The 25331-nt window shown below is 38.5% G+C and overlaps 1 protein-coding gene and 1 long non-coding RNA gene across 3 annotated transcripts in view; both read right to left on the bottom strand.

Moving 5' to 3' along the window:
* Positions 1–25331, bottom strand: part of LOC311608235 — a 379567-nt gene that overhangs the window by 320523 nt on the left and 33713 nt on the right. For both annotated transcript variants that reach the window (XR_014782873.1, XR_014782874.1), the window contains exon 2: positions 15094–15137. This is a non-coding gene — a long non-coding RNA (uncharacterized lncRNA). The remainder of the gene's footprint in view (positions 1–15093; positions 15138–25331) is intronic.
* LOC311608185 (uncharacterized protein) lies at positions 13279–14234 on the bottom strand. The gene has a single exon (XM_084800543.1). The coding sequence runs from the start codon at positions 14217–14219 to the stop codon at positions 13617–13619; it is 603 nt and encodes a 200-aa protein (XP_084656669.1). The 5' UTR covers positions 14220–14234; the 3' UTR covers positions 13279–13616.

The raw sequence follows: 25331 nt of genomic DNA, 5'->3' as shown, positions 1-25331 counted from the left end.
TCACTGAAATGCCTCTGAGACTCTCAAGTCTGAGCCCATGCCTCCATCTTTAGCTGACCTAACCAACTTACTGTTTTGACACTGCTCTAGACCTCTTTAGGAGCAGGTTAACTCCTCCAATCATTGGGGGATTTCTATAATGTGGGAAATCCTTGGTCATCAGAGAGATGGATCAGAGTCCAGTTTCTTTCTTTTAAAAAGTGCACAAGAAATATTTGTGAACTAATTAGACATTGCCTGAAAATGTGTTTTGTTGATAATGTGTCCTTCATGTATTTGATCAATTCCTCCTAATTATCATAAAGTTTATTAGGCAATGTGATTGCAGCTTTGTACAGCAGATCACAGCTGTGCAATGAACGCAATGCCAATCCATCATACTTGGTATCAGAGCACATCCAGTTCAGCAACAGCAAGAGGCACATACATTGTACCTGTAACGCATGTGGCTTGAACACATATTTTGCTTTAAATATGAAAGGTAATTGAGATCCTGATTTAAAATTGTAGCTGTACCAAAAGGATTTGTATAATAGAAAAAAGACTGTGTCCTGAAATTGTGTCTACACTGAATATACTAAAATTTAAAAACCATGTATCTGGAGACTTAGGTGAATAAAAACATGAATTATAAAGTATTTATTACTCATACTAAGGACTGTGTCTTAGAGAGTCCTATGAGCAAATATATTAATTAATCTCTTAAAGTTCTAATTACTGTTTTCTCTGTGAAGACTCCTTTGAAGAAACTCATATGCCAGGCTCTTATATAGTTCTTACAATAAAAGTAATTTGCTTCTTAAAGTATTATTACCGTGAGCCTTACAAAAAGATTGGAAAATCATTTAACTCACATTTTACATGTGAGGAGCCTGGGTTTGAAAAGTGGTTGTATTAGGAAACAAGATAGAAAGTGCTCAAAGCAAATCATCGCCCCACCGTCAGTGCCTTGTCTCCAGCATGAGATGTGAGATGCCAGTTTCCAACAGCAATATAACCATTATCACCGTGTCACACCCCATAATCTCCCAGGACCTCAGAGTAGTACCCACTGACAGTCTCGTCAGATGACCGAAGTATACTTCAACCTTTACTGCATTCATCCCTGACAACATCCCCTTAGCAATCTGGTCTCTCTCCTCTGCTCCTCAAAGGCCTGCCTTCTGCACGTATCCCCAGAGTCCTGACTTTGCCTGCAGATTAAGTGCATCCAAGTTCACTTTAAGAGTAACATGAGACTTGTATCTACAGGAAAAGTGAGGATGAGTTCATTGGCTTTCTGGTCTACATTGTTCTCATTCAGAGTACCTCGGCTCCCAATGACTTTGTTCTTTTTTTTAAAGCCTTTGAAAACTCTGAACAAAGGTAAATGGAAAGAGAGTTTAACAACACAGTTCAGAGAAAAGTGCAGGCTTATGATGAAATAATAGGCCATATCACCAGTCAAGGTCAGAAATGAGCTATGTTGTGGTCGAAGAAACGTGATCAATATAGTGAAAAGTGAAACTATAACAAAATGTATAAAGAGGGAGATGTATGGGGGTGTGAGTGATCCAAATGTAAAAATTACAATGCTACTAAAAAAAATACTGAATGTCAAGGCTAGAGAGAGGGCTAAGTGGCTAAGTGCATTCCCTGCTCTTCTAGAGGACCTGAGTTCATTCCCTAACACCTATCAGGCATCTTGGGACCATCAATAAGTCCAGCTCTATGGGACCAGTTGCCCTCTAGAGATGCAGTGGACACCTGCACAATGTGTGAAATACACTCACCCAGACACATATATATAAGTAAAAATAAAATAAAGCTTACCAAATCCCTTTTATAAAGAGTTAGGGTTTTTCTTTCTACACAAAATTATCAAGTGATATAAGCGTCAGGGTTAACATTTTTCTCCCACACTATAGGTACAGCAAATGGTTGTAGTCTGGATAGTGTCTAAAAATAGTAAGTGGACTAAAAGAAGAATTTCTGTAAATCAATTTTTTAAAATATAGAACTTCCATGAGGAAATATGGAAGAGACAAAAGACATGTTACTGTTTACTGGAAATGTTTTAAATGTTCAAATTCATTTCTAATTATAGATATATAATTTAAAAGAGTTTACTATGCCTTTTAGTTCTCAAGAAAGCAATAGGAGAAGGCTAGATAAGACCAAATTTCTGTGCCTATGTGTAGAAGCATGAAAAAGCAGTGTTAGAATTTGGACTGGAATGTGCAGGAAAGTTGAAAAATCACACTCATTGCCTCAAATCACATGCTGGGTTGAGTATCACAGACACCCCCAGGAAGCATGTGTTTGCTGCAGCAATGCCCGTGGTACAGAGAAGCCTGTGGGAGGTGTAACTATATCTGTAGCTAGGAAGAGCAAACCCATGGTTATGTGCTATAAGGACCAGGATGCTGCAGCTTCAACATAGGACCCACCTACAGCGATAAAGGCCAAGTTAGAATTTTCAACACAAGTAATACTGAGTGCAAGTTGGTTTTGAATATTACATAAAGTACATAATAATTAATTTACTTGAATTAGAGTGGCTGATTCTATTAAGATTTGGGTTGGATGCATTTTTAAAAGAGTTAGCCTGGCTGAAACATGTACGTGTGTGTATATATAAGTTACAACATAGCATTCACAACATAAATAAGAGACAGGGAAAGATTGAAAAACAAGGGAATAATTAAGTAGACCTGAACAACTATTTATGAACATAATAGCACATAACTATGTTTGGCCTCTGAACACATGTGTGTTAATTAATCTTGTCTCTCGGGGTCAAGGAAATTCTTTATTACAAAGATGTTTGACCCACTACTATTAACAGTGTTTATTCTTAGATTTATTCTTGTTTGTTACTGTTCCATTTAATAAAACTATAGTACATCTATATAATAATTCTAAAATACTACTTATGTATTACTGACCAAGAATTGAAAAGTTCAGCATATTGCTTTACTCCCTAAAATCTTACCCTTCTCTCTAAAGAAAAGCTTTTCTAGGGAAGCTATCGCTTTCCCTTTCTTATTGGTGTATTAAAAAAAGAGACAAAGAAAAATAAAAGAGAAAAAGAAATATTAAAGTACTAAATATATATACCCATTCTGTGCAAAGATTTACTATTTAAAGATGAAAAGAAATTCTAAGTTTCAATTTGTTGTGCTGTAGACACTTTTGGCCAACAACTTTTTGGTTTATTGTTTGTTTTGATCCAGGGACTCACTATATAGCCCAAGGCTGGGGTCCAATTCCTTTTATAGCTCAAGCCTGAATTTCATGATCATCCCATGTTTCCTGTGCCTCGTGCTTGTATTTATTTATTTAAGTTCGAGCTTCCTAGATATTTGTGATATGTGTCCAAGAATCTCACCAAAATGTTGTAAGAAATGAAAATATCCATATTCAACAATATTCTTGCAAAATGAATCAGTCCACTGTTTAGCCCCAAACAGTGTTTTAATAATGATATTTACTGACATGGTTTTATACTGGATAGTTTACAATCATAACACGAATGGCCGTCACTCTTTCTGTGTCACTTATAAGTTATCAGGATCTCCAAGCTGCTACGAACATATCCATACGGACAGGTATCTGTCTATAACCTGCTACCCACTGATAGCTGGCTGGCTGCAGCCTTTTGGTCCATGTAGTTGTACTGTCCTTCCTCTGCTCAACTTACACAGCAGTAAATCTGGTATGAAATTCTAGATTTATCCATGATATAAACACAAAAATATCCCCCACCATGTGCTCAGTCTAGAGACACAAACAACACAGTCACTTAACCAGACAAATTTAATATAAAATCATCAATTTTTTGCAAAAATAAAACTATAATTTATCAGAAGCTGTAGGTGTTCTGGGGCTGGGGAAGTATCCTCAAGGAAGGAAAACATCAGATTACAATGATTTTTCACCTAACAAATTCATTGGTGAACTGCTGTACTGAACCAAATGGTAGGTTACCGTGAGCTTAACTGTTAGAGGAAAATGGAGTTACCATCGTAAGTACCACTTCTCTTAAGGGGGAAAATGCAAAACAGAACATGAAAAGGTCTTGAAATGTGATGGACATGTTTATGACTGCATTTATAAGCATGATTTAAGAGGGAAAAGTATATATTCCAATTGACAAATTATAGACATTAAATATGAACAGTTTGGGTGTGTTAATTACACCTCTTAGAAATCACAAAATATCCTAGTTCTTCAGTCAAGGGAAAGCAGTGCAGTACTGGACTGAGGATGTTGACTATCAAACAAGAGTGAAGGTACAAGGTGCTGAGAACCCTGGAGCTAAAGGCCACCCACTTTAGTTGAGACCAAGCAGGCTTTATAAAGCATCTATCTGGCTTTCAGGAGGTCAGCATGGCCAATTCTTGGCCTTAAATTCTGAGAAACCAGAGTCCTATCTACAAAGTTGATACAGGTGCCTGTATACTGCAGTGCCTTTCTTACCTTCTCTTTTAGCCATGACCTCCTTACCTTCTCTTTTAGCAGTTTTGGAGTTGCATGCTTTACACTGATGTCTTTCATCCACTAAAATTGTTTTTGTGCATAGTGAGAGCTAAGGCCCTAGTTTCATTCTTCCTTAAGCAAGTGTGTAGTTTTCCCAAAACTATTTGTTAAAGATGCTGTCTTTTCTCCAGTGTTTAATTTTGGATTTGATTTTTCAAAACCCAGGTAACTATAATAGCACACACTTAACTCTGGTCCCTCCATTATGTCTCATTGATTACACTTGTCCTTTGTGCCAGTATCACACCTTTATTTTATGTATTTTGGGGTTTTTTGTTTGGTTGGTTGGTTTTTGCTTTTGTTTTTGTTTTTGTCAAGCATGGCTTGAGATTTGGTATGGTAATATCTTATTCTTTTTTATCCAGGTCCTTTTGGTTGTCTGAATCTTTATGATCCTGTATGATTTTTTAAGTACACAGTTATATTATTATATACATATGTGCATATGTGTATTTATATATACAATAAACTACCTACAGCAAGAACAATCACCCTGTATGATTTTTAAAGATTTTTTTCTACTTCTATGAAACCAAAAAGCTTTTATTTATAAAATATACAACCAATAGAATAAAAAGGCAGCCTGCAGAACGGGAGAGAAATCCTGGCAAACTACAGTCCTACAGAGGATTACTCTCCAGAATGCACAGAGAACTACAAAACCATTGTATCAAGAAACCAAAAGGTTCCATCCAAACGCATAGGCTTTTGATCTTTAAAAAGTTCACAAAAGAAGAAATACGAGTGCCAAGTAAATACTTTTAAAGTGATAAAATCATTAGTTATCAGGGAAAATCCAACTAAGACTACTTACAGGTTCTGTTTCACCTCAGGCTGAAAGGCTGACTATCATAAAGAAATCAATTATTTCTTGTTATAAAGTAACCTTTTTTGTCTTTGGTTGAACATGAACTGAAAATGCTTATCTTGTATAGTGGCTTCAGATGTGTGTGTGTGTGTGTGTGTGTGAGAGAGAGAGAGAGAGAGAGAGAGAGAGAGAGAGAGAGAGAGAGAAAGAAATCAAATGCTGGAGTGGATGTGGGATTACCAGGGAAAATCCAACTAAGACTACTTAGAGGTTCCATCTCACCTCAGGCTGAGAGACTATCATCATAAAAAATAAAAATAAAAAATGCTGGATTGGATGTAGAGAAAGAGATACATTTGTTCACTGTTTGCAGAAGTGTAAACTAGTGTAGTCTCTAGAGAGATCATTGTGGGTGTGGCGGTTTCTCAGAAGTAAATTACCATATGACGCAGTTATATAACTCCTGGGCATATATCCAAAGGACTCTGTATCCTACTACATAGATAGTTGCTCAAATCTTTAGAGTTGTGTGTTTAACTTGGAATGCCTAGAACAGCCTGGAAACTAGAAAGAGATTATCAGTGCAGCCAATGCCCTAAGAAAAGGGATTAGAACATAATTGATAGGAAAGTTGAGGTAGGAAATTCTTGGGATGTTTAAGCAAGGATAGGTTGGGTAGCTTGGGAGCGTATGGGAACACTTTATCAATAAGTGAGCTAGTCCTTACCTGCCATACCTCCAAGATTTATCTGACATACTTCAAAGCACATTATGTTTCAATTATTGAATGCTATTAATTAATGATGGCAATGACATAACTTATTAGTGTATAAATTATTTTATTCAGAAGCTGCTAAATTTTTCTATATTTGTGTATTCCAACTGAACATTTCTTCTGTCCTCTGCAGATAGCTGCAGCACAGGCTCAAAGAGACAGTTGTAAGGGTTTATACTCCAAAACTCAATAAAACAAGATCCATCTTCCATCATGTGCTGAAATATTCAGGCTACCAGGAGCAAACACAAACTGTGATGTGTTTTCAGGTGTCAACATGCAGCCACCAGTCATTTCTTGATCTTGAAGTAAACGGACAGAGGTTCCAGTTGGACTTGCTCTTGCAGTACTTATTCCCAGGGTGGAAAAAGAATTGCAGTGAAGACTAGCAGCATGAAGAATGGTGTTTTTTGTAGCAAAAAGGTCTGTAGCTACAGCAGCCAGAGCCATACCCACAGCCAGAGCCAGAGCCATACCTGGAACCATAGCCACAGCCATAGCCACAGCCATAACCACAGCCACAGCCACAGCCACAGCCAGAGCCACAGCCATACCTGGAACCATAGCCACAGCCATAGCCACAGCCACAGCCACAGCCACAGCCATACCTGGAACCATAGCCACAGCCAGAGCCACAGCCATACCTGGAACCAGAGCCACAGCCAGAGCCACAGCCATACCTGGAACCATAGCCACAGCCATAGCCACAGCCATAACCACAGCCACAGCCAGAGCCACAGCCAGAGCTGTCTCCACAGCCTCCACAGGAGTTTCTGTAGTAGTTACAACACATGGTGTTAAGAGATTAGGTTTCAGTTGAGAGTCGGATATTTCTGAAATGAAGTTGTCATCCAGACTCAAACCTTTATATACTTACAGAGCTGGGTGGCTCATGCCTCACATGGGCTCCCATCTTTTCACCACCATGTTCCTAAAGTGAACTCACACTCTGAACTGTCATGTTAGGAATTCACAATTTACTTCCTAGGAATTCACACAAGTATTCAAGGAAATATGAATATGTCCTCTGAACACTTAAACTTATACATCATATTTATTCTCCATAATTCATTTTATGACCATTACATAACAGAGAAACACTACCAACATATGTGTAACCTACAAATATGGGCTTTTCACTGTCATTGAAGGTCCTTGTCATCACATGCTGTATACTTACTTATAGTTTAGAGCGTCACCAACAGCTGTCCCTACGCCCAGTTGCGTCACTGTGGCTCTTGCTCTCTTTGTCTCATGCTTCATCCTTACCAGCTACAGATATCTAAATTACTTTTCATGGGTTCTGGACAAATAAATTTACTGTAACTAGCTGCAACCACCTTTTAAACCCCCTCCTTTCCGCTTTAAAAAAAAAAAAGTCTTGTCCATCTGTCCTTCTAAAGACAGGTAATGTGTAGTTCTTTTTCTTTCTCTTTTTAGGACATTTTATTAAAATTTTTGTGCATCAGCTTCTGAGTATGTTTCTCTTATATAATTTAAAGGTGAATAGATGCAGAACTTTCAATGTGGAGAACTGAAAATGTCTTGGTTCAATAAAGTCACTCATCCGGTAAGTTTTTAGACAAATTGAGTGGAATTTTTTAAAACAAGTCAGTGTTTATGAGATTGTGCAGTCTACACTTAGATTTACTCGGTGTTTCAATGCTGCCTTATAAATTGTAGTTATAAGTAAGAGATATTCCAGATGAGTGGAGTGCATATGTAAATGACAGATTTCCACCAAACAGTAGAGTTGTAACTGGAAGCAGGATGACTTATATTGTCTTGGTGCATGGAGTGGTGATTAAGAGCAAATAGCCATGCAATGTGCATCTAGGCATGTATAAAAGATGGTTTTGGCCAAGGAACAGAATACTTATGAAGTATTCATACAACCGCATCTCCATAAATGACCATAACATACAGGAGATCTTTGCTCTCCTCTTACAGCCATGTGCCTAACGCTATCTTTTCCTCCTACTATTTCTATAGTGGTGCGTTTCTGTAAAATTACTCCTGCCTTGTTCTTAGCCATCTTGACTATCCCTGTCCGCGCTTTATTGGAGGCATCTTTTACCTTGCACCCTTTTCACTCCTTTGCACACTGTAGATGTGTACTGCCACATGTTCAGCTATCATGTGCACACAATCATAAGGAGTCATAAACCTCACATTAGATAGTCACAGAAAATGCAAAATTATCATTCCATGAAAGAGGAGAATTTAAACATACTATAAATATGGTAGTCTAAAAAACTCTAACAGAAATGTTTGTAGGATGGAAACTTGAGGAAAGGCACCGTTCCCATTTAGCAAACAGACTAAATCTGTGCTGCATCTCACAATACTGTACTAGGCACTTTGAAATTCATGAAGAGAGAAGCTATCATGTTAAATTTTCTTGTTGGGATAAAAAATGCAGAATAAGGAAAATTGACAGGAATTAATATGTTTGATTGTGGAGACAGATTTGCATGTGTAATCGTGACTCTAAAGTCAAGTATTTATACGCATTGCACTCACGTGCTTTTTTATGAGTGATGTCTCAATAAGGCTGATAAACAAATATATAAACATACAAACCTTGCTGTGTAGTCATTATGAAAGTGGGACTAACTTACTAGAACGTAGTGACACTCATCAGTGGGCTTTGGAAACAGATGTGGGATCAGAAAAGGCTTGGCAATTAACAGCCTGTGACGGAGGAGGAAGGGACAGGCAACGCTGTCATCTGGTTCCATGTGTACGGCTTGGAGGCTACACCCACATAAAAAAAGAAAGAAAGAAATAGAAAAAGACTTGCTGGTACAAACTCACAATCCCAGTACTGGGATCCCAGCTTACCCTACAGGTCATGACCAGACCAGTTAGAATCCCCTAAAACAATGAGTGGAAGGTCACTAAAAGTTGTCTTCATCTCTACATGTAGCAAATGTGTGCAGACCTCTCTCTCTCTCTCTCTCTCTCTCTCTCTCTCTCTCTCTCTCTCTCTCTCTCTGAGTCTCTATGGCTCTGGCTCTCTGGCTCTCTCTCTCTTAGACACACACACACACACACACACACACACACACACACACACACACACACCTGGGAAGGGGAAATAATACAGCCCCCTTCCTTCTGTTTTGATGTCTTACATTTCTTTTCTCTGGCTATACGACACAGTCATGTGTTAGAATACCATAGTGAACAGACACGGCATAAGCAGCCATCCTTTGAGGAAAGGCTTCAGCTTTTCTCTATTGAATATAATGTCAGCATCAGACATGGCACGAATGCTTTAATGTGTTCAGGTAAACTGCTTGCAAGAAAAATAGTTGAAGGTTTTTATTGTAGACAGCGACGGATATTTCCCAATGTGTTTCTGCATCTAGCACTACTGCTATGTGAGGTTTGCCCTTCGTTGAGTTAACATAGTGTGTCCCTTTTTTACTCCAGTGTAGCAGCGCATCCTTCCAGAACAGGGAAATCTCCCCTTGCTCATGGGAAATGGGTCTCAGAAAGCCTTGTGGATTTCAGTTTGCTAATATACTATGGAGCACTTCCACATCTGTGTGCATCTTATTTTGTTTGCTTGCCATGTTCTGCCTTCTGTTCTGGTATCAAAGAAACACTGGACCCACTAAGCAAACATGGAGTGTTCCCTATTCAGTTTTTTTTTTAATCGTAGAAATGATTTTGCCTTAGACCTTTAAATATTTTGTAAGGAAAAGTGATGTTTGAATGATGAACCTTAAATGAGACATTTGTATCACACACACTCACCCTTAAGTCCCAGGGGCATTATCAGGAAAGAGGATGTGAAAGAATTATAGGACGCAGAGGATGGAAAGGGTCACTACAAATGCCATTTTCTGGATGTATTCTATCACGCCTGATTGATCTACCTTATCTGCTCTGATTGGAGGACACTATTGATTATTATACTTTTTTATTAAGGAATCCTCGCATCATAACAGGTGCTGTTGTTCACTATGTGATTTAGTTATTTCTATTTTGTGTGATAATCTATTCTCCGACTCCATTGTTTACAGCTACAAACATTCTCTTTTAGTGGATTATGGTGTTAATTCTGAAGTGAGTGCCTGTGGAGCATCAAGTTGAGTGCTGTCTTTTACTCATTTAAGCACTGAGTGTTGTTCATGGTTAGACAGTTCTAATCAGTTCGGTTAAAGCTCTCATTGTGAATGTGCTCATATTCTTTCCACTTACTCATGGGAACCTAGAATTAATAGGCGCAGACTTTCACAAAGCTCATCGCGAATGTAATATATTCTTGATAAGTCCACAATTAATTAGACATTATTTTTCCTGGATTTACTGACCACGTGATCTCTGTGTTTTTCATTTATTCTTCACTTACAGAATCCTAAGATCCAAACTAGAAGGATAAATTAACTAAGCATGCTCTCTGAGTGAGAAATTGTACTCAGCCTTACAAAACCTGGAGACCCACACCCTTGAATCACTTCATGGCTGCAAAGCATGCACGGAAGGTCTTGTTGTCTTTACAGTCCTCTAAACATTTAAGCATCTTGTCATATTGTGGATAGAAGGGCTGGAGAGATGGCTCAGCCGTTAAAGGCTAGGCTCACAACCATAAATATAAGTGTTTTAAATTTTAAAATTGACATAACGCTTGTTAGTGGTACACAACTCTATGTTAGACACAAAAAGGAAGATTTTTAAATATGCATAAAAATGAAGAGAACTTATCGATTAGCGACAAATGTGAACACGCACTAGTAACCCAGAATCATCACAAAGAAGAGGACCAGTCATCTGACATGATTGGCTCCCATGCAGATAACGCAGAGAAAACTCAACACAGAGAGACATGTAGATGGGATTAAATATTTTTAAAAAATGAAGCTTCCAGGAGATTAATGACCCAAATGTGAAACATAAGTATTTTAATGAATGAATAGAATAGATAATTTTTGGCTTTTTATTGAAAAATATTTTTTCATATAATTATTTTATCTTTTCCCTTCCCCCAAGAGTCCTCTCCATTCACACAACCTTATGTTTCTTATCTATCTTTTTTTTAAAAAAAAAACAAAAACAAAAAAAGCAGAAACACACACAAAAATACTCACAAAAACAGAAACTAAAATGTACAAGCAAAAAAAGTCAGCAAAGCAATATGAGACCAAAAAAATATCTATTAAAACATGGTAGGGTCAGTCCATTTTGTGATAACCAACTATTCCTGGGTACAGGGCCTATCCTGAAGTGTATGTAATACATACAGTGAGACTTTCCAATGGAGAAAACTAATCTTTTCCTTACTAGCAGGGATCACTTTCAGAAAGCTTCTTGATTAAGGCTAGGAGGTTCTCGGTTAATGTAGGAGCCTGTGTCCACTTCCTTCTCTAAGTACTGGAACCTCACCTGGTTTGAACCAGTGCAGGCCTTGTGTGTGCTGCCACAGTATCTGTCACTTCATATGTGCATCAGTCATGTTGAATCTAGAAGACATGGCTTCTTTGGAGTCATCCACCACCTCGGGCTCTTATGGTCTTTTTGCCCCCTTATCACATAGATCCCTGAGCCTTGAGGGGATACAAACATCCCCTTTATGACTGGATGTCCTGATATTTTTCACTCTCTGTATATTCCCAGCAGTTATGTGGTGAAAAGAAAAAAGGGGGCAGATGCTTATGACTCAGGATGATCATGGAAAGTCAAACTTCCATGTTTGCAGCACAAGGAGAGCCAGGAAGCAAATAGAAATAACAAATATGGATAAATATAAGACTTGATTGTCTTCATCATAAACCCTTCCTATTTATAAATGGATATAGCCAAATGGGTACATGTTAACAAAGATGGATCTTTCAAAGCAAATCATGCTTAATGATAAAGGGCGGGGGCAGGGTTTAAAAATAACCAGAGGAGATAAAATGTGCATTATTCTACATGTTAACTAGCACTAATACATTTCTCACTGTCAATATTTATATACACAACATAAGACATATAAATGGGATCCTTATACATGCACAGAACCCATTATGTTCCAAATACTCCTGGTGCACATAATATGAAGAGAATGTTTTTCTTTGTTGCTAATATATTTTCCTACATGACATAAATTTTGTAAGTGTAGAATTTTTTTCAGTTGGCAGCAAACTAAACCTTTCACATCTGGAAGCTTCCAAGTTTTGTATTTTCATAGTAGGTGTACACAATTTATAGACGCATCATTTCTCTTGAGACCTTTTTTGGTTGAAGTTAGAATCAATTGTAGGATGGTTGTGAACGGCTGATGGGGAAAAGAATAGAAATCAAAACAAACTACAAAAAAAAATAACATTAAAAAAGTCACCAAAAAGCCTGTGTGAGGAAGTAATAATCTAATGGGAGGGAGTGGTTTATTTAGCTACCTCTTCTACCCTGTGTGTGGACCGAGCACAAACCTGCACAACTGGGATGCACATATGTCACCCTTCCACTACTTAAGCTTCTGTTCACTCAGATTCTTGTCCTTCTTTCCAGTACCCCAAGTTATTACACTTCAGAGCAAAGCCATGTGACTGACGCAGGAGATGCTCAGCTGTCCTTAACTGTGAGTGTCGCATAAGACAGTAATGGATGAGCAGCAATAAGCAAAAGGACAAGGTTCCCTGTTCACAAATGTAGACCAGGGTTCTCAATAAGTCTGATCGCCTTCATCATCCACCAGCCTTGTCTTCATATCTGTAACATGAGCGAAATATTGATCACGTTTATCACCCTCTTTGAAACATGAATATAAAAGTAATAGCGCAAGAGCAAGAAGGCCCTGGTCCTTTCCAATGACTTGGGTTCTAGCATAGTTTGTTGCACTCCAGGATTTCTTATTTTCACATATTTCAAAAATGGTAGGCTCCAATTAATATACTTCATGTATATGAAAAGTACAGATAATACTAACATAAGACCAAAGACTTCGACGTCCCCTGGATGAGGAGGCCTGGCAGCACTTAGAGGAAGGATAGCAGGCTACCAAGAAGAGACTTGATACCCCATGAGCATATACAGGGGCAGGAGGTCCCCCTCAGTCACAGTCATAGGGGAAGGGAGTAGGGGGAAAGCGGGAGGGAGAAAGGATTGGGAGGATACAAGGGGTGGGCTAACAATTTAAATGTAATATGAATAAATTAATAAAATATTTTAAAAGACCAAAGACTTTATAGTGAATGAATTATTTTATTCAGAAACTGGCATTTCCCCCATATTTGTATACTCCAATTGTACAGTTCTTCTACCCTTGTGAAGACAGCTGTATCACAGGATCAGAGACAGTTGTATAGATTACACTCCAAAACCCAGTAAAATAAAATCCATCTTCCATGATGAACCAAACTCTTTAGCTTATATCAAGAACAAACACATTTGACGAGGTGTTTTCAGCTTCCCAGCACACAGCTCTCAGTCATTTCTTGGTCTTGAGGAGAATGAATGGGGATTCCAGTTCAACTTGCTCTTCCACTGCTCATTCCCAGGGTGGAGAATTTTTGGCCAAGACTAGCAGCAGGAAGAATGGCATTTTCTGTAGCTACAGCAGCCAGAGCCATAGCCACAGCCGTACCTGGAACCATAGCCACAGCCGTAGCCAGAGCCATAGCCACAGCCATAGCCAGAGCCATAGCCACAGCCGTACCTGGAACCATAGCCACAGCCGTAGCCAGAGCCATAGCCACAGCCATAGCCAGAGCCAGAGCCACAGCCGTACCTGGAACCATAGCCACAGCCGTAGCCAGAGCCATAGCCACAGCCATAGCCACAACCATACCTGGAACCATAGCCACAGCCGTAGCCAGAGCCATAGCCACAGCCGTAGCCAGAGCCATAGCCACAGCCATAGCCAGAGCCACAGCCGTAGCCAGAACCGTATCCACAGCCATAGCCATATCTTGAGCCATATCCACAGCCAGAGCTGTATCCACAGCCTCCACAGGAGTTCCCGAAGTAGTTGCAGCACATGGTGTCAGGAGGTGAGGTTTCAGCTGAGATGCAGAAGGATGTTTCTGAAGTGTGACTGTCAGCCAGTCTCCCTGAACTTTTATACCCTACAGAGGCTGGTGGCTCACGCATCACATGGGCTCTGCTCTCTCGTTTTACAATCATGTGTCTAACATGAATTCATTCTCTAAACCTTTAGTTAGGAATTTGCTACGTACTTCCTACTACCCTGGGAACTTAGCAGAAAATAATAATAATATATATTTTGAACAGCGAAGCTTAAGAAACTATAACTTACCCTCTATAAATTCATTTCATCACCGTGACACAACATAACACATCACCAAATATGTATGACCAATAAGTACCACCATTAATGGTGGGGCATGTCAGTGCTGTCACCATTGATAGCTGAAGCAGAGGAATCATTGCACCAACCTTGTTTTTACCACTAAAATCCACCCAAATCACTTTTCATAGGTTTTTGAAAAAGACTTGAGTTTTTTACCTAAGTTTCCAGCTAGAACTCAGTTCTTCCTGAAGGATGACTTGTTAACTCCATCATGCCCTGAATAACCCTTTCTACTAAATCCCCCACGCATCAATTATAAAAGGAGACTTAGTCTCCTCATTTATCGGCAAATCCTTCCAAGGGGTCCCACCTAAAGGATTAGAAATGTCTTGGCTCAGGTGGTTTTTTGTTTTTATTGTTGTGTTTCATTTAAGTCAAATTCTTAAACATGAGTCAATCTTGGCAACTGCTCAAAGTACACTCATGCTAATGCTGTACATAAATAAATATATAATTACTTTTCTCTAACATAATTAGCCAACAGTGAATACTTCCATATGGGTGGAGTAGATGAGTAAATGAAATATTTTCATCACAAGATATTTTCTAGGAGACTAAATATATAAGGGACATAACTCAACATAATAAAAAACAATTTACAGTAATCCCATAGCCACCACCATTCCAAACAGAGAGAAACTCCAAGCATTCCCACTGTAACCAGGAACAAGACAATGATGGCCATACCTGTTCAAAATAATTCTTGACGTCTCTCTACAGCAACAAGACAACTGAAAAAGACAAGATAGAGACAAATAAAAACGAAAGATGTCAAAATGTCATTATTTGTAGACGATATGATTTTGTACACATGAGACTCTATAAAGACCTCACAAGAGCTTAAAAATTCATTCAATACAGTAACAGGATACCAAATTAACAAGCAAAATTCCATAGCCCTTCTATATATAAATGACAAGCATAGGAAGAGAGAAATCACATGGCATTTAGAAAGGAAATTGAAGAAGACATCAGAGGATAGAAAAACCTCTCATGCTCATGGATCAGTAAGATTAATATTGGAGTTCTAAGTATAAGGTGTATTATTTCATGTACTATTACAAAGAATGCTGATCATAGTAAATAACCATGAATCATATTTACCAGCATTTCTGGAGGAGAAATGAGATTTGAAGTGTTTTCGTGTTTAATAGTAAAAGACTACATGGAATGTTATTCATAGGAACTTTCTTGGAATTTCTTTGGTCCTAGTCTCATTTCTCTCCTCGAAACATGTTTTCAATAGTGTATTTAAAGTCACTGTTGAGTTTCCTGGGATTCCATTTCTATCTTTACCTCTAACTTTATGCTATCTTCATCAGCTGTTTCCATGGTAAGGGTTTCTGTTAAATGTGTTAAATGTGTCTTTAAATGGGACTTTGCTGGGCTGCTATTAGCCTGCACCTTTACTTTTTCACTACACTACAGTAAATTCTGTGTCTTAACACTGACTCAACTTCCGTAGATACAAAAATGAACCCTAAGCTGAAGATCCAGTAAATAACAAGACAGAAGGCATATAGAAGTTCAATCAATTTAGTATTAAAAATAAAAGATCAAACTCCCAGACCTTGAAAACCAGAACTATGATATATGTGAGAATCAATGTAAAACTTGTTTTCTCTGAAAGTGTTCAAGGAAGATATATCTTAAATGGGGTACTAAACCTGCTGTATACCTATTTTAAGGAGGTATTGTAATATAGTTACCAAGATATTATTATGAACCTAAAAATAATAAAAGGAGAGTAGACATCACATTAAATGCTGCCATCATAAGTTTGCCAATTTTCTACTTCTCCAGGTAGGTTATATTTTTTTTCTTTAGTACAAGTCTTTGTGTTAAAGTCCTCATAACTTTGTTCTATAAAGAAATTTATCACTGGTAATGATTAGAAAACTTATCAAAATGGACTGCCTTTACTGGGAGGATCTTTATTAACTCAATGGCTTCATTGCTGGAGCATAATTTAGTCCATTTCCTAAAAACACCTTTCTGAGAATAGTCAGACCATGATCATGTTTGGGCTGTAAAGCAGAGTTTCACACAGAAATAGTACCAATTAGTAGTTACTTTAGATGAGGAAGGTGGGTGAAAAAAGAAAAGTTCTAATGAAAGCACACAAAATTTCAATTAGTTATGAAGAACAAACTTTCATGCCTTGCACAAAAGAAAGGATATTACAGAACAACATACTATATATCCCAACATTGCCAAAAAGTAAGTTTTATGGAGCTGAAGAATATGGCTTAGCAGTTTAGAGACCTGCTGCTATTACAAAGGACCTGAATTCAATTCCAAGCACCCACATCAGGTACCTCACAGCAATCTGTATTCTCTAGCTCCAGGGGACACACACACACACACACACACACACACACACACACACACACACACACAAATCAAATAGAATAATGTATTTTAAAGTGGATTTCAAATTCTTTTTCATCACCAAAATAAATATGTGAGTTTGTAGATCTGTCAACTCATTCAATTCAGTCATTGCACACAGTTTCTCAGTTCTACTCTTTCCTGTTCTCCCCAAAATAACATTCAACCAATGTATTTATTCACAATATTTGTGCTGGGTTCCTATAGTTCAGACATTAACAAATCCAACCCTGTAATGACATTTTTATTCATACTTATGTTTTGCTTCACACCACCTTTCTAATTGCTCATATGATAAACAGATTTCTAATCCACACTGGCAAATTCATTCAGAACTCTTTGGTTTTGCCTTACTTGAGATTCTCACTGATACTTTACCCTGCATCTTCACACTTAAGTTTATACAGTTCTAAGTCTTATATTACCTCTTCCGAGCACCACCATGAAATGAAATAACATCTAAATCTAAAGGCCTCTCTGCTCGATGGTGTTATCAGCAGATAGAAGTCGCAGAGCATAACAACTTAGGGAATGTTCCGAATCAGAAAACATTAGCTTGCCCTGAAGAAGAACTGTAATATACGAAGAGACTATACATGGTGCTATAAGTCTCTGGAAGATTTTCACATCATGAAGATCTTAGGAACAGATTAAAAATCATGCTGAAGATTATAATACAACTTTCCCATTATGCCACCGTAGGAATTTATCAGAAGAGATTGTTGTCCGAGTGCGTTGGAGATTTTGTGGAGTCTGGGGTTCAGAAAGTTCTAGCTATTAGGTCTGTCATGACTGCTCTATCTAGGGTATCTCCTTAGGGGGGGAAATCATGCAATAATATGGGTGAAAATTCAAATGTGTATTGCAAATACAGTTTATATATGTAAAAAAATGAACAGATTCAACTAAAACCAGCAAAAAACAAATACATGAAAGAATGCAACTACCAAAAGAAGCATTAAATCAGCCTTAGTTGCCACTGCCATGCTCTCTCTTCAGTTCTGCAGGACCCCACAAGTGCCGCAGTCAGTCATGACTGACACAAAGGACACACGTTCTTGCTAAAACAAATGAAGTGCATTGATTGAAGAAGTATTATTCTACAACTATGAAGTATTTATGTAGCACATAAAAGCCAGGATAGGAGAAACAGGAAATGTTAATTCACATTTTTTTATATAATTGATCACCTCCAGGCTTTGATGCCCATAACTGAAGCATCTATATTCTCTCAACAAGTTCTCTAAAGTGACAACAGCTATCTAACCTGTGTGAATGTAGGAATAATAGAAAGGGTCACTTGTCATGGAGAAATGTTAATCTTGAAATGCTTTATTTTTTAAAAGATGTGTTTTATTTTTAATTATGTGTATGTGTGTGTGTGTGCATCAGTACAGATGCCCACAAAGACAAGATGAGAGTGTGAGAGTCCCCTAGCACAGGAGTTATAGGCTGTTGTAAGCCACCTGCTGTGGATGCTGGGGGACTGGATGTGGTCCTCCGCAAGAGTGACACGCATGCAAGAACGGTCTATCCAGCTCTTGAAACACTCTACAGACATGTTGGGCAATGATGCTCTATCAACATGGGATATGACATATTCTGTAACAGCTATACCCACACCCAGACATGTGCCCACAGCTTATCTGGATCTATAGTAACAGCTATATCCACAGCCCCCACAGTGACTTCTAGAGTGGTTTCAGTACAAAGTGCCAGAAAGTTAGGTTCCTGTAAAGGAGCAGGATTCTTCCTAATTTGTACCTACTATCTTGCAAACACTGTAATCGACGGGATGATCCATAGTGTGTGTGTGTGTGTGTGTGTGTGTGTGTGTGTGTGTGTGTGTGTGTATGTGTGTGTATGTGTATATATATATATATATATATACACATATATATATATAATATTAAATGGATACATATTCATTTAATGCCAAGTATGTATGGGACACCCCGCTCATCTGCTACTGAGAGGAGCTAGTATCTTCATAGCACCTGCCTTAAGAGAACACATTATTCTAAGCTCTTCAGCTTTCTCAGAGAACTGTGTGTGGTTCTCCATACCTGGTCATCATCCTATGCCTGTTTCAAATCTACACGGAAAGTTTACAGCAACTAGCCAGGCATCAAAGTACATGACTCCAAAGGCTTATTCTGTATAGCAAGGCTCTACAGGAGAATAGGCAGTGTGTTCAGAATGCAGCTGTGAACTGAACTTGACTAATTTCTTGGATTGGTTTACTTGTTGTCAATTGCTTCATAGGTGACTACATAGGAACCTGAGGGCTCTCACACAGAAATTAAGTGCGTCATCTTTCCATGAATCCTCACAGCCAACAAAATATTTTAATGAGATATTTTTCACTCCCTGGGCTATCCTTCAATAAACTTCCCATCAACTCTGTGTACATATTTAATTCAAACTAGGATATAAGATTAATATCCTCTACAGAGAGTAGATGAATGTCTTTAAGCCATAAATTTCTTTATCATTTTATCCATTTAATTGCAATTAAGAACTTGAGAGATATAGGTACCAAATATATAGAAGTCAATGAATTATATGTTCAGGAATTTTATATAACTAGTATATTACCAAACACAAATATGTATTTTTCTTCTTTAAGCTACATAAAATCCTCATTTTATTACCATCAAAATATTGACCATTAGCTGTGGAAGAAACTTTATTACTTTGTGTAGTGGCCCATCTCTTTATGTAATTATTCTTATGTGAAATACACACACATGCACACAAACACACACATATAGATATACACACTATCATATAGACAAACTTTATTTCAATGTTTTGTTTCCATGGATATCTTCAGTCTCACTTTCATTCCAGAATGGTCTATTTTTAAAACACAGTAATGGGATTCTCTTCCTAACCTGTACTAACATGTAAACATCTTTCTGCTCACCCCATGTGACCAAGACTTAACCAGGTAGAGAACAGAAGTGGAAGCCAGATATGGCTGTTTTCTAGTATTATGCAACAAGTTATTGTTTAAATTAACGTCTTAACACAGGATGCTTTATCCTGATTTTTGTTCGGTGTTTGTGAACTACAAGTCTAGATAAAGCTATCTGGGATTCACATTCAAAGTCTCACGATGCTGCAATAAAGAATCAGCCAGACCACACAACAAGGACATATGCTCAACCATGTTCATAGCAGCCTTATTCATAATAGCCAGAACCTGGAAACAGCCTAAGTGTCCCTCAGTTGAAGAATGGATAAAGAAACTGTGGTACATTTACACTATGGAATACTACTCAGCTATTAAAAACAAGGAAATCCCAAAATTTGTGGACAAATGGATGGGACTAGAAATGATCATACTAAGTGAGTTAACCCAGAAGCAGACAGACTCACATGGTATATACTCACCTATAATTGGGCACTAGCCCAAAAGGCATGTCCCACGAAAGTCTTCACTTACCAGGAGATTGGGACAGATGTGAGGACATCCTATGGGGACTCTAGGTAACAGAAATATAGGAGATGGGGAAATAAAAGGACCCAGAGGGCCTAGAAACCTACAAGAAGAACATCATGATGGGTGGATCGGGGCCCGGGGGGAGGGGGTGTCTGCTCAAACTATTGCACTAACCAAGGACAATACAATAGTAAACATCAAACTCCTACTCTGATCTACCCAATGGACAGCACATTTTCCACATTATGTGGAGAGCAGGGGCTGACTTTAACATGAACTCTGGTGCTCCATATTTGACCACCTCCCCTTGGTGGGGAGGCCTGGTGGCACTCAAGGAAAGAATAAGCAGGCTACCAAGATGAGACTTGATAGCCTATGACCATACAGTAGGGGAGCATGTCCCCCTTGGTCATAGACTTAGGGGAGGGGAATAGGGTGAAAGTGAGAGGGAGGGAGGAATGGGAGGATACAAGTGATGGGATAACAATTGAGTTGTAATCTGAATAAATTAACAAAATTTAAAAAAAATAAAAATTGAAAAACATGATAAAAAAAGAATCAGCCAGAACAGTTCAAATTTTCTATGCCATATATGCCATATAACTTAATTAGTAAGAAATAGCTGCCACCTCCAACCCCTTGTGAAACCTGCTTGTACCAGAAAATTACCTAAAATCTACATACCCACTTGTGCTTTGTCCATTGCTCCACTCTCTACTAGGATTAAAATAAAGCTTCTCCCATACATAAAGTGACGGGTCACAGAAGGCTGTAGGTCATGAAGAGCCATCTTAGGATTCTGCCAACCCTGACCTTGACTTATCTAGAGGTTACATTTCCTCCACAAAAGACAATGGCAACAAAGCTAAGCTTCCAGCATATAGACAGTCTGAAACTTTATCTCCCAACTCTCCACTGCCAAGGAGGCTCCTACTCTACCTGAACAATTTGACACTTTTATTCATCCTCAATATTTTAGCTATACAATTTCCTTTTCAGAAATGCATCTGAACTTTCATTCTAATTATTCTTAGTTTTGGATCCTCTTCTGAATTTTTTTTTGTCATTTCCTAGACAGTCCTGTGCGTAATTATACTATAATAACACTGATCTTTGTATGATGTGTGGTTTTACATTTATTCCATACTTTTAGAAGATAATTTTTTAGTCCTGTGTAATACAATGTAATTAGATGTGTTTTATTAATTTATTAGTAAATACTTGATGAATGAAACTACCCACTTAAATTACAGGAAGCAGTTAGTTGTGCGTTTATGAGTATGGCGATCCACCCATCCCTTTTGTTATTCTACTTGGAAAGACTTCAACCTCTTTCAAAGTTCAAGGGCATCATAACTAGGTAGGACTGTTGGCTGTGTCCCCACTTTGGAAGTTTCCATGGCACACTAAGACTCAGAGAACACTGCAGAAGAAGAGGCAGAAGGATTGAAAACGTCAGGGGATCGAGAAGTTTGCTGTGAGTCTGTGTCTCCCACTAATGTCAGAACCTACACGTATGAAGTCACCAACATGAGCCTCACAAAGACAACAGCAGTAAACATGTCAAAATGGACAAAGGAAAGATGACAAGGCCTCTGCCCTCCACAAGGACTACATGCCATGAATAACGTTCAGAGTGGGAGAAATATTCTTCCCCAGGCAAGAATACAGCGATTTATTATCTAATACCAAATGTTCATCTGGGAAATACACATACAAAAAACATTACAGAGACTAAGATGGTTATATTTTAAATATGCATATATGCATATAACAATTAATGAAAAGGGGGGACATGAATTTGAAAGAGAGCAAGGAGAGGTATATGGATGGGTTTGTAGGGGCAAAGTAAAGTGGAAATGATGTAATTATATTATAACCTCAACAATAAGGAAAAGATTTCTAAGAAAAACAACAGAAATAACTGGAAACATTTACCTACACACTGGAAAAAATTCAAGAGCATCTAACATTTCTCAGAGGTTGAGTCTCAATTATAAAACTGAAGGACTTTCTATATTCCAAATGTATAATTGGTCACCACATAAAAATTAAAAAGCCATGAGAACCTCCATTTCTGCATTTTCCTGGAATCACCATTACTATTTTTACAATCAGCCATCGAAGCTCAGATGTGTTCCCAATACACGGCATCCTGGAATAAGTATAGACATATAGGATTATGTTATTCTTTCTTGATTTCTGGGCTCATATAATTCCCCCCAAATTAGCTCTAATAATGGGCCAGCCACATAGTTTTGAACAATCCCATTTTTAAATCACCTGATAAGGAAGTGATTCTCGATTGTGATGAGTCATGTATTGGAAAGAACTCGGTCACTACTGTCCATTCACTTCAGCCTTACTGTCTCTACAGTGACAGACAGCACCTCTGTCATGTCAGTCACACTGACTCTGCATCACCAGTCATTCAGGTTATACGTTTCCATCTACTTCTTGGTACCGTTTATGCCAACACACAAAAGCAAGCCACTCACTCAACAGTCCACAGGCACTGACATTTCTAACTTTCAGTCTCTGTCTCTCTCATTCCACCCTTTGTTGTTGGTTTGCATCACTGGTAAGACTGAATGACTACCCCCTCCCCCCTCCATTCTTCCCTCTTCCTTTATCCCTCTCCTTCCTCCTTTTCTTTTCCTCTCATCCTGCTTTGTATGTATGTGTGTGTATCTGTGTGATGTATTGTGTGTATGTGTGGTGTATGGAGTGTGTGTGTGTGTGTGTGTGTGTGTGTGTGTGTGTGTGTGTGTGTGTGTTAATAAGGGCATGAGGGCTGGCTAAAATGTAAAGAAGGAAATGGATAAACCTAAAGCACTCATTCTTCCAGAAGACCAGAGTTCAAGTCTTAAAACCAACATCAGACAGCTCACATCTGCCTGTAACTACAGCTCCGGGGCATCAGCTACTCTCTAACAGATGCTCCAAGCACATGCCCATGGGTTTTCGTATACACACACACACAGTTTTACTAAATGACTTCCTTTGTTTCAGAACACCTTCCATGACAAGGAATAAGATGAAATGATATGACCTCCATAGAGCTATAATTATTAGAATTTCTTTCCACTGTCTGTCATCCTTATATCAGAATCACAGGGACCACACCAGGGCTTGGATCTGACTTGCAAATGGACCAGATGTGAAAGGCACAATTCCTTAGAGAGAGTCTGAGACACTCAGTTGGACAAAGTCTATCCTAGGTCTAGTCTTGGGACTAACAGATTGTCACACTGCCCCCTGGAAGTTAGTTTTTCTGTGAAGTCTGCAAACTGCAGGGAGAAGAGTGAGTCAAAATTTGTATAATCACCAACTCGTGGGCTTGACACTTTTATTAATGCTGATCGAAACATGATTGGTACTGAATCTAAATTGCTTCTATTATCGAATCAAAAACAGTTTTACATGACCCAGTATTAAAGGACACTTTAGTCAAAACACAGAAAACAGTATATCTTATACTTCAGAACGTCAACCAAGAAGCTAAACCAAGCTTAGTTTGCTCTCTATAAACTCACAACAAGGCCCTATTTCTAAAACAGCACCTACACAACTCACTGAACATGGTTGAACAAGCACCTACCTAAAGCCTTCACCCCTACTGCCTAGTGTTCATGGTACCAGAAGGCACTCTGCCCATTACCAAAGGAGAAACATAAGTAGCAACCCAGCTACAAGCATAGTGCCCTGGCTTCCAGATATGCTAGGACAAGGACAGCATAAAGCTTGTTTGAGTAATCAACTAATATCTGACTTGACCTAAGGCCCATCCACAAGATGCAAGCCAAACCTGATGCTGCTTGGCATACCAAAGACCATGAGACTAGATGCTACCAGGACCAAGAGTAAACCAAATACCAAACCGAATAGTAAACTAAACCAAATACGAGAACCAAATACTAAACAAAAAGAATAACAATAACACAACTGCTAATGACATTCTGCTATACTCAGAGGTCAGTGGCTTGCTTAGCCATCATCAAAGAAACTTCCTCCATAGCGAACATGAACAACTACAGGGACCCACAACCAGAAAATATACTGAGAGTTAAAGACCTTGGAATACTCGGCCATAAAAAGGTATATCTCCATCAAATCCCTACCCACAGGGCTCTAGAGACATTAACAGAAGAGGAGGCAAAAGTGTGTAAGTGCCAGAGGGGATGGAGGACAAAGAAATAAGGTCATCTAGACACAACAAGACCACTGCACACATGAACTCACAGAGGCTTAGGCAGTGCTGTGTGCATAGTGCCTGCATGGGTCAGCACAAGACAGGATAAGTGGGCACCAGGCCCCATCCCAAACACTGTCTCCAATTGATAACCACTTGCTAATGAAAATAGAGTTCTCTCCAGGGCAGTCTCCCTCTGCATGCCCAGCAGTAGATGGCCTAGAAATCTGATTCAACAGCATCTTCACAGGTTTCTTATCTCAATGTCACAGCTTCCCTTCTTTTTCTTTTTTTTTTAATTTTAATTTTTTTATTTTTTTATTCTTTATTCTCTCTGTCTCTCTGTTTCTCTCTGTGTGTCTCTGTCTCTGTCTTTCTGTCTCTCTTTCTCACTCTTTCTCTTTCACTGTCTCTCTCTGTCTCTTTCTGTCTCTCTGTCTGTCTTTCCCTCTCTATGTCTCTTTGTCTGTCTCTCTGTCTATCTCTCTGTTTCTCACTGTCTCTGTGTCTTTGTCTGTCTGTCTCTGTCTCTGTGTCTCTGTCTCTGTGTCTCTGTCTCTGTCTCTCTCTCTCTCTCTCTCTCTCTCTCTCTCTCTCTCTCTCTCTCTCTCTCTCTCTCTCTCTCTCTCTCTCCTCCCTCCCATCTCTCAGTCTCCACCTACAGGCCCTTTGAATATATATGATGACTTCCAGATTTATGTTTTTGTGGGATCCTGAGTATGTGAACAAATGAATTTCTTTGTCTATATCTGTTTCTTATACTTTTTCTTGGGCTCTTTCCATTCTGTTTGTTTGTTTGTTGTTTGTTTTGTCAAATTTTGACATGTCTGGTTTGTTTTGTTATATTTTATTTTTATTTCTCAGAAAAATGTTTGTTTTCTATTGAGGACAGAA

This window comes from Acomys minous, assembly GCF_964271855.1.
Source record: "Acomys minous genome assembly, chromosome: 11".
Classification (NCBI taxonomy): Eukaryota; Metazoa; Chordata; class Mammalia; order Rodentia; family Muridae; genus Acomys; species Acomys minous.
Note: the sequence above shows the minus strand (reverse complement) of the source record. Positions and strands in the feature narration are given on the sequence as shown.